Below are 16341 nucleotides of genomic sequence, written 5' to 3'. Positions count from 1 at the left end.
CTCCTGTCTCGAAGGAGTGAGGCCCCCCATTCCCCTTGACAGCCAATTAACTCTCGAATGATGCATGAACCCTCCAACGAGTAGAGATCAACAGGAACACAGCAGTCCGTTATATGCATTCAAGAGTTATTGGACATCAAAAACCAACAGTTTTTCAAGTGAAATCAATTGTTATCTTGATCTTTTCAGGAAAAATCTACAACAAAAAAACTGCAAACAGGAGCCGGAAATTGTAAGGTTTCCATCGCAATAGAACTCGACCTAAATTTTATTCTTTGAGAGAAAAGCCGATTTGCTTCTAATGATGACCTCCTTCTCTGCCTTCGGGCTCCTCTTTGGCCTTGCGTTCGGCTGCTCTTACTTGCCGTTGTTCCTCCTTGTAAATTCTGTTTCTTCGCTGAAACTGCAGTGCCATCGAAAACAATATGTAACGGTATTTTAGATTTTTCGCCAACCTTAAATACTGTTCAACAAAAGTCTCCACAAGTCTGTTGTACTTCTAATAACTTGCCTGCACATGAACTCGATTACTGTAGGAATAACATGTAGTAGTTGTTGTAAAATTGATAGCATATGAACCAATTTTATTAAGATCCCTTAAGTAGGATATTGCAAAATCACTATCATACCCCTCACGATTTAAACAAGTACAGCAGCTTTTAAGAGGAGAAAAAATTACTCCTTTGTCCCATCTAAGTACACCAAAAGACAGAACAACCTTAAATAACTCTAATAAATCAACTATCTACTTGTCTAATAACTAAAATACCTTTAAAATTTAACACTCCCCCTCAAACAGGGACATATATATCATATAACCCCACAGCTTGTTACAAAAATCATCAAACTCTCATGAAAAACAGGGTTACTAGCAATAAAAATTGTTGTTTGGTTGTCACAATTAATACCATTAGACCCTCAGAAGCAAGTCGAAACTCTTTCAAAACTGATTTCACCCACCTAAGTTCAGTCACTGTGTGAGTCATAGTGTAGTTCTTGGCCTTTGTAGCCAAGCGAGTCACAACATTATGTTTTTTACTCTTCCACTTAAAAAACTATATAATAGATTTTTTATCCATCTTGGAACCTGTATAGTCTGCATTTGACTATCCCTCAGCATTCAAGTATTCATGGAATTCATGGAACAATCCTTTACCATGAGCTCCTTTCAAATAATGTAGAATTCGCAGAGCCGCTCCAAGATGAACCTTGCGAAGATTCTCCATGCATTGACTCATTATACTGACTAAGAAAGAGATATTTGGCCTAGTCACTATCGTATAAATCAACTGACCTACTAGTCTCCTATATATTATCTTGTCTCTTACTAAGAGACTCTTCATAAAAAAGATTATGACCAACTTCAATAAGGGTCTCTATTGGTTTAACTCCTAGCAAACCATACTAATGCAAAATCAGTAACATATTTTCTTTGAGATAGCAACACACCTTCCTTGGTCTTGGCAACCTCAATTCCCAAATAGTATTTCAATGCCCCTAGGTACTTAGTCTGAAAAATGTGTTTTGAGATATTCCTTTACTACTTCAATTCCCTTAGTGGCACTTCAAAATGACACACATTAGCCATAAGTACCACAACTCCAGAAGATCGATGTAAAACAAATAAGGAATGATAACAATGACTCTTTGTAAAGCCAAAAGATGTAACAACCCTACTAAATTTGTCAAACCACACCCTTAGAGACTTTACTTAAAACCATAAATGGACTTATTCAACATGTCTAGGAGGATGCTCCATAAAACTTCCTCTTGCAAATCAACATTCAGAAAAACATTTTTTATGTCTAACACAAATAAAGGCCAACTCTTGTCCATCGCAATAGAAATTAAAATGTGAATAGTACTCATTCTGCAAATAAGAGAGAGTGTCAAAAACATCTACTCCATATTAACCTTTGGTAACTAATCGTGCCTTATAACGTCTCATAGTGCCATCAACATTATATTTAATTGTATATACCCAATGACACCCCACAACAACTTCATCAACCAAAGTCCAAATTTGCCTGGTCAATAAGGCATCTATCTCATCCTCTATAGTCTTCTTCTACTTCTCAAACACAAGGTATCATGTACTTTAATAAAAATAGAAATATTAAACAAGGACTGATATTTAAGTGACAATCCATGAAATGAAGCATATTTAGAAATAGGATGTCTTGTACCTTTTCTTTGGGCAATTGGGAGATGCAAGCCATCAAAGATAGGAGTCATAGATTTGAAGGAAGAAGGCACAGGCTAATCAGTAGTGAGGGAATCTTGTACCTGATTTGGAGCACTATTGCTTCCCAACATTGATAAACTTGTAATGGTTCAACCGGAGATGGAGTGGAAGAAACAATGGGGCTATCCATCACAAGAAGAGGTAAAGGACACACAATAGAGATATCAGGAACAAAAGTAGACTCCAGAGACTCAGAAAAATATGGTGCTCTTTCAAAGAGTGTTACATGAGAAGAAATATAAGTCTTTTTGTGCTTGGGATCATGACACTTATACCCTTTTTGAGTGTGTGGATAACCAAGGAAGACACATTGAATAGCACGAAGAGATGATTTATCAGAAGTATGGCTAACTAAGTGAAACTGAGCCAAACACACGAGGGGTTACTTCAAACAATGTACTAGTAGGCCGAAGTACTTGCATTGGCACTTAGCCCCCCAAAACCAAAGCAAGCATTCAATTAATCAAGTAAGAGGTTAAAATAGCATCACCCTTGAAAGATTTGGGAATATTCATCTAGAATGATAGAGTACATGCCACCTCTGAGAATTTTTTTTTTCTTACAAACCCATTTTGTTGAGAGGAGTAAACACATGAAGATCGATGAATATTCCCATGATTGGTACTGGTACAAAAAATAAAATTGACGATTCATGAACTCAAGGCCATTATTGAAACGAGAAATACAAATTGAAGCACTAAATTGATTTCTTATTTCATTTAAAATTTTGACAAATACATAAAAAAACATCAACTTTTTCTAAAGGAGTTATACCCAAGTCACTCGATTGTAATTATTTATAAAAGTTAAAAAGTAGGAAACACAACACATGCCCCATACATCAGAATGAACTAGTTCAAACAAACTTTGACTCTGTTTACTACTTGAAGGCAATGAACTTTTGTGGTGCTTCCTAGGTTGACATAATTGACATTCAAGAGATGAATATGAAGGTAGAGAAGGAAGCAACTGGCGGATTTTTAAAATAGAAGGATGTTCCAACCATAAATGCAACAAGAAAGGAGTCCCAGTAGCCTTAAGCGTAGTAGATTGATGTAGAGTAATTGCATCTGGATAGTAAAGTCCCTCACTCTCACACTCAGAACTAACTATCCTTCTCGTTTGTAATTCCTGAAATACACAATGAGAAAGAAAAAATGTAACAGAATAATTTAAAGATTTGGTGAGTTGACTAATTGACAATAAGTTAACTCAAAACTTTGGGGCATAGAAAACAAAAGACAAAGAAAGTTGAGGAGTAGGGTGAACCACACCTTCACCTATAATAGGTGAAAATGAGCCTTCCACCAACTTAATAGATTTACGAAAGGAAGAAGAGGATAATTTAGAAAACAAAAAAACACACAGGACATGCCTAACATATGGATTGATGCTCCAGAAACTATAACCTATAGAGATGCAGGCAAAACATAAAGTGCAAACATACAATACCGCCAAAGTGGTGCTAATAGAGAAAAATGTGCTAACCACTGGGGAATAGATGTAGGAGTGGTTGTAAGGTAACCTAAGCATTGAAGCAACTTTTAAATTTCATCCTGAGAGTTACTAATGGACCTTGCTCACTTCAAGACACATCAACACCTTCAGAGACACTTCAATTAATCCCTGTTGGCCTGCCAAACATGTCCCAACACTAATTTGATCTAAGATCAGAGCTTCATAGTGTACACACTTCCTTTATCCATGACCACATCCCCTACCACCCCTTTGTTCTTGAAAAGACAGATCGAATGGGAGAAGCGAACAAGTTAAGGGCAGCAACATCTAAACTTTTAGTTTCTCAACTTAACTTGAACATAACTGCATTTTTCGGCTCTAATAATTCCGTTATATGCTTTCTCAACTATAGAAAGATCGTTATCTGCAAACATATGTGCATGCAAAGCATCATAATCTGGCCCCAGACCAACCAAGAATAGGGCAACATGAACCTCACCTTCTTTTGCGCTAAGCTTTGTAGAATTTGTTGTCAAGAGATGAAAAACTGAAATTTCTTGTAGCCCTCTTCGCATCTCTGTTAAATACTCTATGACTGCGTTTTCCCCCTCTACTAATTCTAAAAAAAATTACATATAATTCATAGACTCAGGAGATTACTGTCTTGGGCAAAGATCGACTCAAGAGTTTTTCACACGTCTTTGGTCTTATCACAACTCATTACTTGATCGCTTATAAGGGGTTGCATACAATTCTGCCTCCTAATCCTCAATCATAGGATGAAGGGGATTATTACAAATATACTTCAACTTCGTATTTGCAGTCAAGAACTTCTTGACTGCTCTCGACTAATTTAAGTAATTAGATCCATTCGGTTAAAAAAAATGTCATCTGAATGTAATGATTGACCTCTACAGATTCTGATGTCTTAGCAGGTGTAATAATTTCTCCTACGTCAGCCATAATCACGCCTAAAACTGGCAATCACAGCAATAACAATGCCATCAAACAATTTCACAACAACCAACTTTAAACTTGCTTGCACTAGGTAGATGCAATATGTGCAGATACTGATGGGGCCCATAATGCAAATACATAACTAGGGTTTATAAACAGCACAATCTCAGTACCCAATAATACCAAAAAACACTTCAGTTACATCTAAAAACCAGCAATCTGCCACTTCAGCACATAACCTGTCCGTGTAGTCACACCTATGCCCCAGGATGGGTGACGCAAGCACGTCTTTTAGCCCTCATTAGAATAATTCATCCAACCTTGGAAGGATTTTTATGGACTGCTTTATGAAGCAACACAAACCATCAACTTTTAGGTTATGACACAAATAAAGGAAAAACACTAATCATTAAGGTCCCTCAGCGGAGAAGAAGTAAAAGAATAGCATATGAAAGTTTTCTTTTATAGATTGTGAGAGAAGAAAGAGAAGAAGAAAGGGAAAAAGGGAAAGAGGAGTGGAGAAAGGTGAACAGTGGGAGAGAAGGCTGCAATAGGCAACAGCTTCGTTAGGGGGTGAAAACACAACCCTAACCACTTTTATTAAGATCATTTAAGCAGGATATTACATAATGACCAATATACCCCTCATGACTTAACATGTATAGCAGCTCATAAAAAGAAGAAAAAAATTACACCCTTGTCCCATCTTAATACACCAAAAGATAGAACAATCTTACGCAACTCTAATGACTCAACAACCCACTTGTGTAAGGTCTAAAATACCCTGAGAAGTTAAAAAAGGATATATCATGTAATGTTCTTTGGGTTTTACAAGAAAATAAAGAGTATGTGGAAGAACAGAACTTTCATTACTCCGGCGATGAAAATTCAAGAAAATATATATGGCAGTAAAGGAGGATGATGTCTTGAAAAGAAGAGAAGCGCTGTCAGATGATAAATGTTCTAGACACTAGAGAAGAATACCAATATAGCAGCTTAGGAGGGCAACCCTCATATACGAGCAAACAATGAGAATAAAGGAGTAGATGGATGATAAGTTTGAGCAAGATGGAAAACAAAAGTGGGAGTAGATGGAAGATAAGTTTGAGCAAGATGGAAAACAAAAGTGGCAGGAGGAGAGAAAGATCAACCAGAATGGTATGTGGACCTTACTGAATCAGCATGAACCCATCACAGAAAATAGAGACTCGGAACCACATTAAGTAAATTTGTTTAGGCAAATAAGTACTAGAAAATGGAGATGACTCAAGAAAAAGCAGGCCTCAATGTGACTCTCCCACTACCTTTTCAAATGATGGCTCCCATATACACCAAGCAACCTTCACAATCCCTGTCTCCAAATGTATGCAGCACGTCTCCTACCCCCAGAACCAGTTGAGCTGTACATGATCATTTCAGCTTACATAGCCTGCTGAAGCTACCCACACAACCCACTAGTTTCAGGATATGAATCAAACCTTGACAGTTTGCTTAATTTCTCCAGCTTATAATCTGAGATCCATAATCCTATTATTGGTCATGTCCACACTCAGTCTCAGGCTTCATCACCCCTCATGTAGCTTTCAGCCACATCCAACTGTCTTTCTAACCTCCAGAAACACAATTATGACATGGAGTATGCCCTAATTTGCCAAATAATGAAGAGTCGGATATTATCTGCATCAGTAATCAGCACATAGCAATTCCAATCCCTTCCACATCGCAACAACCCAAAACCACCTGCTTTAAATTGATAGATATGGTTGCGATTCTAACATGGAAAAAAGCTCTTGACAGATTCTTAGTACAGAATACTCAAGCTACTGAAAATAATATCAATCTGATAAGGTAAAAAGTAAGGAAATAGAGGAATACTACCTTGGAAGTCATATAGAAGCACAACTCTCCAACTGGTTTCCTACTAGTATTTGGATCATAACAAAAAAAAGGAGCCCATATTAGAAAGTTTGTTCCGTCCAACTAGAATATCCCTCCACAATTATAAGTGTGAAGTTGGGTCCAAGGCCCATCCTAAAATGATTAGCCTTCTTAGGAAGCCTCTTTCCCAACTAATAAACTCAAGATCTTTGTACTCACTAATCCATGTGGGACTATTCCTTAACCCTCCGCTCACGTGTAGGCCCTCTTTTGTGGCTCTACCAGTGGATAATTTAGGTGTAGGCCCTCTTTTGTGGCTCTACAAGTAGATAATTTAGGTGCATGCCCACATAAGAGTACCTGCTCTAATACCATGTGAAGTTGGGTCCAAGGTCCATCCCAAAACGACTAGCTTTCTTAGGAAGCCTCTTTCCCAACTAATAAACTCAAGATCTTTGTACTCACTAATCCATGTGGGACTATTCCTTAACAATGAGTTTATCAAAAAGCGCCTTGCTTTGCTTCAGCTCTTGCAGTGATACGTAGGCTTCCACCTGCATGCAGTTTGTTGAAATATAGGTACTTGTATTATTTTAGCTCTTGCCTGTTTAGCATATTGGCTTATATCTTTATGTTTAGTTATTAATGTTAGAATGCTGAGATATACGTAATCAAATGGAGGATTAACTGTAATTTCTCCATTAATTAGTTACAGAATACAAGAGAAAACCTGACTCTCTCCTCACTTGTGGCAATTCTTCTTTTTCTCTCTTCTTTTCAAATTCTTCTAAATTGCTCTCCTTAAATCTCAACTTCCTTTAACTTTACATGGAATTTGAGCCAGATCCCGATCTTGGGACTTGTGAGTAATAAGCACACCATGCTTTTGCTGCGCATAACACTCTTTAAGGCCTAAAAATCTAGAAAAAAAATAAGGGAGTACCTATCCTGGCCTCTAACAAAATCACCGCCTTAGTCTGGACTAAAGATTGTCTCTAGAGCTGCCATCAAAATTCAAATCGTATCTACCAACCAGTGGAGAACCTAGCCAACAATGATCCAATGTGAAGAACAATCAATAAGAGACTCTCAAGTTTTAATTCGACAAATCCTAAAAAACCTGTGATAGCTAATTAGAAACAGAACAAGGCTCACGTTTAAAACATCTCATGGCTTGAGATTCCTAGTTACACCAATAGCATGGCTGATGCTTTGGTGCAAAGGCGGTTGGCAAGCGACACCTCAAAGTGGGACTTATCCCTCAAAGTTAATCCTTCTCAGGTTTCTATTTCTTTTGTATTGCCTTTATTTCCTCATACTTGTACTTTTTCCCTTGGGAGACTCTCTTCTAAAGAATTCACTTTTCTCACTATTATCAAAGAAAAAACAATTCCAACAGAACCCAGTTCCGATTGAGAGATATCCTTATGCTCCCTCCACGTCATTAATGGATAGCAAATAAAGAAATCTCCATTCTTGCAGTGTCAGCTTAGAAATGGCTGAGCTCCCCATAAAAACCTGAACGTTCTGCGAGAGCATGAGTAGATGGCTCACCTTCTTGGGATGAGCCCTATACCTCACATCGAAAAGGATGGTGATGAAAATATGGTCAATATTGCATGATTTGCAGAAGAGGGAACCAAACCAAAAAGGCATGTATGACATGGTTTGCCCATTGCTCGTATGCTTCCTCGTATACAACATCGTAAGGAGACTATCACTTTTCCACTCACTGCGCTTCTGTTAAAAATAATAAAGAACATTTTCTTCAGTCATATCCTTCCGATGCCTTTCTCCAACTAATGTATTCCTTTTCTTTTCTTTTTTTTAAAAGTATGATGCATTGGGCCCCATTCACTGAATGGAGATTCAAAAGGCAGAAATGGTCACCCAATATTCAGAGATTCAGCCTTTAGGGCTCTTGTCTTGATTTCTTTAACAACACAGTGAATTTTGTGAAGGAAGACAAAGTGTCTTTCCTAGCTAACCTTTACAAACAAGGAGAATCTATAAAAGCATGGGAGTCATCTGAACCACCCTTGTGTTGCAGGTGATAACCAATTAAATAGTTATAAGACAGATTTGTCTACTCAGCTATGCATGTAATATATTAGAAATGCAGGTTTGTAGGCTCGAAGTGGATCAACAAGCCATATTCTTACCCAATCACCAAGTCATCAAGAGTATTGATCATGCATTTACAAATTTTAGAGAGGTTTGTGTAAATCAGTGCATAGAAATACCCTCCAATGAAGTCCACTGGGACCTTCCAGATTTTATCCTAGGCAAGATGGGTTTTGAGATGCATAAATAGATCAGAATTCTGGTGTCAAAAGCCCATATCTCCATTATTTTCAACTAATCCATACATGACTTTTTTAAGAGCTCTAGTGGACTTTGCAAGAAGATCTCCTGTGCCCACTTTCCTTCATTATTACTGAAGGTCTGTCAAAGGTCTTCCGGAAAACAGTCTCCAATGCTCTCTCGTTACTCATCTTGGATAGAACACATAGATCTCCCTCCTAGGAACACATACAGTAATTTACCCAAGTCACATGGACCAAATTGTCAGCCTTGAGGCAATCAAAAAACAGAAAGTCACACAGACCTTATTGTCACCATTACAGCAATCACAACAGTCTTTGAAAAACTAATAGGCCAAAAGATGACCTGGAAAAACAGCTGCCTTATGAGAGTAAAGATTCCACCTGTTGTTAAATGTTCACTCTTATAACGGCTTGATCCCAAGCACATGGCAGAGGAAGTGAGGGGGTTCCTATCCTTTTTCTTGGCGTGCACAACACATTCAGCCCTCCACAACCAACATTCCTATAGTAAAGTGTTATTAACAAGACAGAAAGTGTAAGAACAAATACATTACACTTCTCCCAATTACAAGAGCAGTATCCATGCTCAATAAACGAGATGCTGCTGTGGCATCATGACAACATGTTTCAAAAATGAAATTTCCAACAACACACCAATCCAAACGGATCTATTGTAGAAGTTTCATTTTGAGCTTCTGTCCTTGAAAGAACTTACATTGACATGTGAATACTCCACCTTTATATTAGACTCCAATACTAAATGGAAATGAGTTTTTGGAATACCAATCATGGTCAACAAACCCAGCATCCAATAGCTGATTTTTATTAAATTAAGAGGTTGTTAACTTACTTAAAGGCAAGATCCAAGTCACTGTCCTTAACTGCATGATGTAGTTGGGATTCTCCTTTGCAACAAAGACTGCCAGAGTTTGATCATCTATGTTTGATATATCATTGTCTAGAAGTAATTAGGATCTATTCACAACAGGCGAACACATTCTTTATATAGATTCCGAAATGGAAGCAGGTAGAGAGACCTAAGTTTGGATGCAGTTGCCTTATCCAATCCAATTTTAATGGAGAAAACCCCACCTCACTCTGCAAGCTTTGAGAATTTTTCATCCGTGGTTTATGATTGAGAAAAAATTGACCTTCAAAAAAAAAAAATTGATTATCCCCCTTGTCGTCCTCGTTTTGTTATCAGTACTTATAAATTCGGTATTTACAACATAAACGAACTCAAATTCAAGAGAGAGAATTCATGACATAATAGAACAGTGCAAAGATGCAAACCCGAATGAAACTATAGACCATCTTTATTAAGCACTCTATAGTACAGATAAATTCACCGACAACAACGATACAAAAAAACAGCTCCGTCCTATCTATCATAAAGAGCTTCATCTGCCCAGTACATCGTCCAAGATTGACAGGTAAACTAGTTGATAACGTAGCCATGTTACTGAAAGAGAACTCATGCCGGAATAAAACAATTTGTAAATGAATTTCTTCAACTTCAAAAACAAATATTCTATGCGTTGAGTTTAAGTTTCAGTGGAACAAATTTCAGTCTTCCCATGCAAAAATCCATTTGGGATTTTTAGGAGGTACATTTTACCATCGAATAGTTTTAAGATTTGCCGAATCTAGGAACGAAAGGAGAAAAGCAAAGTATGAATTAAAATATCTAAGCTATGCAGTAAAGATAACATAACAGACAGATGCGATGGAAGTCAAGCAAAGGGCAAATCGTACGACAAACCTCTTTTGCGTGGTGGAGGCATTCAAGGTAATCTTCTCTGAGAAGAGCACAGTCCTTAGGCTCCCTGCATCGAGACATACATTCGCTGAAATCTGTCCAGAAATCGTAACAGCGCCCCTTATTCCCCGTGATCCCCCAACCTGAAGCCATCCCTCCTTTCACCTTTCACCTTTTTCCCTGTCGCTTGTCGCGAGTGTATTGATCGAATCACAACTAATGGAGGCACCAGCAAATGACAGTCGCAGGTCTCGGCTCTCGACTCAAGCCAGTTCTACCGATGCGTGGCATTGAACCGAGCAGGTTCGCGAGTAGTTCAGAAGATGGGTTTGGATCCGGCTTGATTTCAAGGTATTTTAAATCGAGTTTGAGCGGTTTGTGCTGGGGTTAGTCAACTTGATATTGGAGATGAATTTCAGTTGCATTACTCGTGGCACTTGTTCTCCCTCTAGGTTTCCCGCTCGCTTCTCCCCCTCTCTTATCCCTCTCGGCCACCTACTCCCTTCTCTTTATCGCTATTTTCTTTTTTCCCAAAATATTTTTTGATTTCGTTTGATTTCCCCCATTTTGATTTCGATTTTTGACATTTCGGTGTCAATTTCTTCTATTTTACTTCAATTCAGCTTCAATTTTCCCATTCGGCTTTGATTTTACCCTTCGGCTTCGATTTTTATCAAATTTCATAACCCTATTTAGAGATTTATGTATCGACTAAAATCTTGATTTCTCAATAATTAAGGAGATATAGAGAAAAATAAACAATTTGTTTAGTCGATCCTCTTCTTATCTATTGCCGTTTTGATACCATGTCATGATTTGGAGAATAGAGGAGAATATTATAATGAAGAAATTATAAAAGAAGTGAGAAAAGAATCATGGATTTTCCACTCAAATTTAGATTGTGGTCTATCTATAGATGTAAGATAGGTTCACTTTTACGCATTATTTTATTTATATCTACTTACCTCGTTGCTACACCTGATTAATTGCTACACATGCATACTTTAATACTTTAGTTCCCCTCTAATTACATGTACGTAACCCTTCTAACCTGATTACTAGAGGTTTTTATCTTTGTATAAAATTAAGTAGATCTTCAACAAATATATTGTGATGCATGTTTAATGAAAATTTAGAGTTTTAAAATATACTTATTTTTTAAGGGGTGTGTCCCTTCTACTTTATTTGAAGCCACTTTAGAGTAGAAAGGGTATAGGAGGGGGAAGTGCCCCTTATCATTAATTTGCTTGCAAAAGGGCCCACGTTTGAACCCCATTTTATTTATTTTTGGATATTTTAGAAAATAAAAAAACGTCTTCAATACCGAGCTATTTATTTCGGGATATATTTGAAAATATTTTAAAAAATTATTATAGAGTTTAGAAATAAAATTTATTGGTATACTTTTTATTACATAAATATTTATAATAATAAAATATAAAATAAATATATTAATTAATTAAAAATCTTAACTATTTAACACATTTTATTATCTATTTAAAAAAATTTATAATTTAAAAAATAATTAGTAAATCGTTTTATAGTTTTCAGAAATCTTTTTTGTTGGAACACATTCTATTAACTTAATTTATTAAAATAAAATATATAATATAAATATTAATTATTTAAAAAATATTCTAATATGACTAACACATATGATTGTGGATTTAAGATATTTTGAAATTTTTTTTAAAAGTTATTTTAGTTTTTAACAATCTTATTTGTCGATTTCCTTCTATTTATTTTAATAAAATATAATTTTTTAATATTAACTAATAAAAAATCATATCATCTTATATTAAAAAGATATTTTTAAATTTTAAAATATTATAAAAAAATATTTAGGTTTTTAAAAATGTTATTGTTTTGTAAGTATTTTATTACCTTCTATTTTTAATAAATTATAAAATATATATTAACCAGAAAAAATTATATTCTAATCAATTTATACCTTTCATTATCGATTCAATATATTTTCAAACCTTTAAAATATTTAAGAACTCAATTTCGTTTTTAAAAATGTTTAATAAATCAATTTCGTTTTTAAAAATATTTAAGAACTCAATTTAGTTTTTTAAAATATTTAAGAACTCAATTTCGTTTTTATAGGTTGGTAAAAGGTATTTTTATAAATAAGTAATCAGTTGGTTATCTGTCTAATTATGTTTAAAAAAATTATCAGTTTGCCCTTTTTTTTTTCTCCACGAGGCTCGTCAGGCATGATGGGCTTTCCTCACGCTAAAAACTTTCTCTGCAAGCAACCTCACTCTCCCAGCTAGCTCTGCAACGAAGGCTCTGCCTCAGGCATGATGGCGCTTTCCACTTCTTCTAGTTCGTCTTCTTCTCCTCCTCCTTGCAAGCCATCTCTTTCATCTCATTTGCCCATAATGTTGCTCAAAGATAAGATCGTCGAGAAGATTTTAGCGAATCGTGTCACATTGATCGTTGGAGATACGGGTTGCGGTAAGTCAGTTTGATATAACTAATCGATTTCTTGGCGTTCTTTTCAGTTGGAGAAGTTTCAAGAAGACATTGTCTTCATCTTTCTTGAGTAACGCAGTCACTGATTGTCATCTTCCCAGTCACTTCACTTTTTCTTTTTTCACAATAAAAAACTTTCTTATTAAGGCGCTGGTTGGATCATTTCTATCGTATTGGCTGTTATTCCTTGTTTCAATTTCAGTACATTCATTGATTTTTGCCTGTTTTCCCTTATAGGATTTACATACACACGTATAACTGTCTAGAGTTAATTCTTTATTTTTTATGCAGAAAAGTATTTTCAGAGATTCTGTATCAATTTCTGTATGAAACAGATATGTTTTTTCTTTTTGCTTATATTTCTTTTTAATTTTTTTTCCCGCTTCTTCTTATGAAAGTTAAGAATCTGTCATCAATCTGATTGCAAGGCTATTGTAAATGGGATAAGAAACTATGTTGTTAACTATCTGATACTTTACTGGGCATTTTGATTGGGTTAAATAGATGAAACTGAGTTTGCTAAAATGAGATTAAACTCACATTCCAATGGTTCATGATATGTTCTGACAAATTTGTCTGCTTCTTAGAAGGCACTAAACATTAGGATGCTGTAAAATATGTGATGTTTTGTGGCCACTGCACCATTAAAAGCTTCACAATAAACAAGGAAAACGAAATCCTGTCACTATAGACTTAAGGGCACATGAACTATCAGGAATAGGGAAACTGCCATTCTATAGATGGTCTGTCTATGGAAATTAGGAGAAAGCTGTTCTGGAGAAAAACCATGCCATGAGCAATGGACAGTGCTATTCATAATGTTGCTGTCAATGTATACATGAGAAGGTCACATGAAAAAGGTGGAAGGCCATGTAATTATGTAATCAATAGTTTAACTTAGTACGCTTCTTCAGGAGCAAGTACAAAACCCTGTTTTTTGTACCATAAATGTGTTAAAATTTCCAGATATGATCCAGTGTGGAGATTGTCATTTGTAAAAGTAAAAAGGCTCACTACTGCATTTTCCGTATCAAACAGATATATGTTTAAAACAGCAATCTAGCCAATTGAAAGGCCAGCCAACTTGGGTTTCTTTGGTCAAACCGTTGGAAGTGGGTGTATTGTCTGGTTTTGGCATCTCATATGGTTTCAGATTTTTGAGAAGGGTGCAGATGCCTGTTTGAATGAACAAACCTATTGGAACCAACTTTATTTATTCAGTTTTGAAAACAATGGTTTAAGCTGCTTGAGCTATTAAGAGAGTTTTGACTGTAAACTATGGGACACCTAGGTCTTTTGTTAAGCTTCATCTTATTTGAAGACTTTAGATGCAAAAACGAACTGATCAATGGTGATTAAATAGAGTCAGTCTAGCTAGCTTTTGCCCATCCTTCTATTTTCTTGAATTTATATTGATGTGTGTTAGAAAAAAAGATGTATAGTCAATTTTTTCCCCTGTAAATAGGTAATTTTTTTCTATTTTAACCATTTGATTTAGATTGAAATTTAAATTTCATTTTTTTCGTTTTTGACATTTTTTTTTACATTTCTGATGTCTTCATGCTTGACATTCAGTTGTCTATGGATTATACAGTCTCATTTGTCTAGGTTCTCAGATTATCATAATATGTAGTGCTCATGGATGTGTGGTTTCTCTTTCTCTTTTAATTTTTTATTTTTTCTGAATAAGTTACTCTAGTTTTTCTTAACGGATATAAGTGTTGAGCAAACTAATCACACTTTCCTTGTACATAACTGGAGGTTTGCGAGTGCTTGCAAACTTGTTGAATAATTTGGGATAATTTTGCTAAGAAAATATAAAATGGGTAATTGCCTACATATCCTTGAAATATCACATAATTATCTGTATATCCCTGGTGCTTACATATCCTTATGATAGCACCAAAGTTGTCAACATACGCCTACAATTAAATTAGGTTTCTTAACTTTAACTTGATGCTATATGCATACATGAAGGATCCTATACCTTATCTATTATGTGCTTTTATGAATTGTTCAATGTGGGCATACGCCAGGAAAATGGGATCGGTGTAATGTACGCTCTGAAAAAGTGGTGTGGCCCAGCTATAGGTTCATTTATACCAAACTTGAACATAATATAAAGATAAGTAACCTAACATGCTGGAATCATATGACCTCCACACGAGTTTGGTAAAATGAATGAACTACCCTTGCATCAGTATTTTAACACTTTTCTATTTGCATTCTAGGATCTCTTTTTTCAAAAATGATGTTTCTAAATTTCACGAAAGTTGATGAATAAATGAGGCTAGGATAGCATGTGAAAGAGGTGAAAAATGAGCAGAAAGGTCCTTTGAAGCCTTACATGGAATCAACCAGGAGGTTCCTAGATCAAGTTGCCTTGAGATTCTGCTATTTGTCAAAGAGTAAGCCAAATAATTGGCTTCCATCCATATGTGCTTTGAAGAAGTAGTGCCTAGAAACTCTGCTATGTGTGAAAGAGTTGGCCAAATGATTGGCTTCCATCGGGGCTTCCATCGGTGTGTGCTTGAAAGAGACCCCTTTCTCAGAATTGATGTATTTAATCTCATTAAAAATATCTTTTAAGATGCCAAGGAGAGGGGAGTTTCCTTGGTGCCCATTGATTAACAACTGCAGAATCACTTTCTACCAATAGTTTATACATTTTGATATCTGTTAAATCTTATTGCCATGTATATATGGAAAAGAGTAGTAACTATTAATTGTCTTTCTTATTATGTATCTTGAAAGTAGATAAGGAATGACAATACATACTTGTGGTTTATAGAGTTATACCTATTTAGTTTGACTAACAAGTTAAATGCATTTTGCAAGATGACATCTTTGCACGATATGAGTTGTGATTGCTTCTAGATATCTTTTCCTTTTTATGAGAATTTCTTACCTTTTAAGTTCTTTTTGTTGTCAAAAGGGAAGAGTTCACAAGTTCCGCAGTTTCTTCTGGAACAAAATGTTGAGCCCATACTTTGTACGCAACCAAGGAGATTTGCTGTTGTGGCTATTGCAAAAATGGTAGCTAAAGCTCGTAATTGTGAGGTAGGAGGCGAGGTTGGATATCACATTGGTCACACTAAGGTTGTTTCATCGAGGTATATTCATGATTCCATACATGCTACTGGATCAAGGTGTTTGGGTTATTGTTACACAATTTGATTAGTTCCTTATTGGTGGACATTTTTTCATTATTATTATTTTTATTTAGTACTAATTAC

At 35.8% G+C, this 16341-nt stretch overlaps 1 protein-coding gene and 1 long non-coding RNA gene across 2 annotated transcripts in view; one reads left to right on the top strand and one right to left on the bottom strand.

Moving 5' to 3' along the window:
• Nucleotides 1-315: 315 nt before the first annotated feature.
• On the bottom strand, nt 316-10714 carry LOC137956659 (uncharacterized). Its single transcript, XR_011113259.1, has 3 exons — nt 10628-10714; nt 9958-10016; nt 316-403 (listed from the first exon to the last, which is right to left on the bottom strand). It is a non-coding gene; the product is annotated as an uncharacterized lncRNA (long non-coding RNA).
• Nucleotides 10715-12822: 2108 nt separating this feature from the next.
• LOC137956743 (DExH-box ATP-dependent RNA helicase DExH8) overlaps nt 12823-16341 on the top strand; it is a 53711-nt gene continuing 50192 nt past the window's right edge. The window contains exons 1-2 of the mRNA XM_068804347.1: nt 12823-13087; nt 16041-16218. Of these exons, the coding sequence (XP_068660448.1) occupies nt 12931-13087; nt 16041-16218 (335 nt within the window). The 5' untranslated portion in view covers nt 12823-12930. The remainder of the gene's footprint in view (nt 13088-16040; nt 16219-16341) is intronic.

This window comes from Aristolochia californica, unplaced genomic scaffold (genome assembly GCF_029961685.1).
Source record: "Aristolochia californica isolate CCGP_79_NKW_82.1479 unplaced genomic scaffold, dmAriCali1.0.hap1 SCAF_2, whole genome shotgun sequence".
Taxonomy (NCBI): Eukaryota; Viridiplantae; Streptophyta; class Magnoliopsida; order Piperales; family Aristolochiaceae; genus Aristolochia; species Aristolochia californica.
This window is presented reverse-complemented; position numbering and strand designations above follow the sequence as displayed.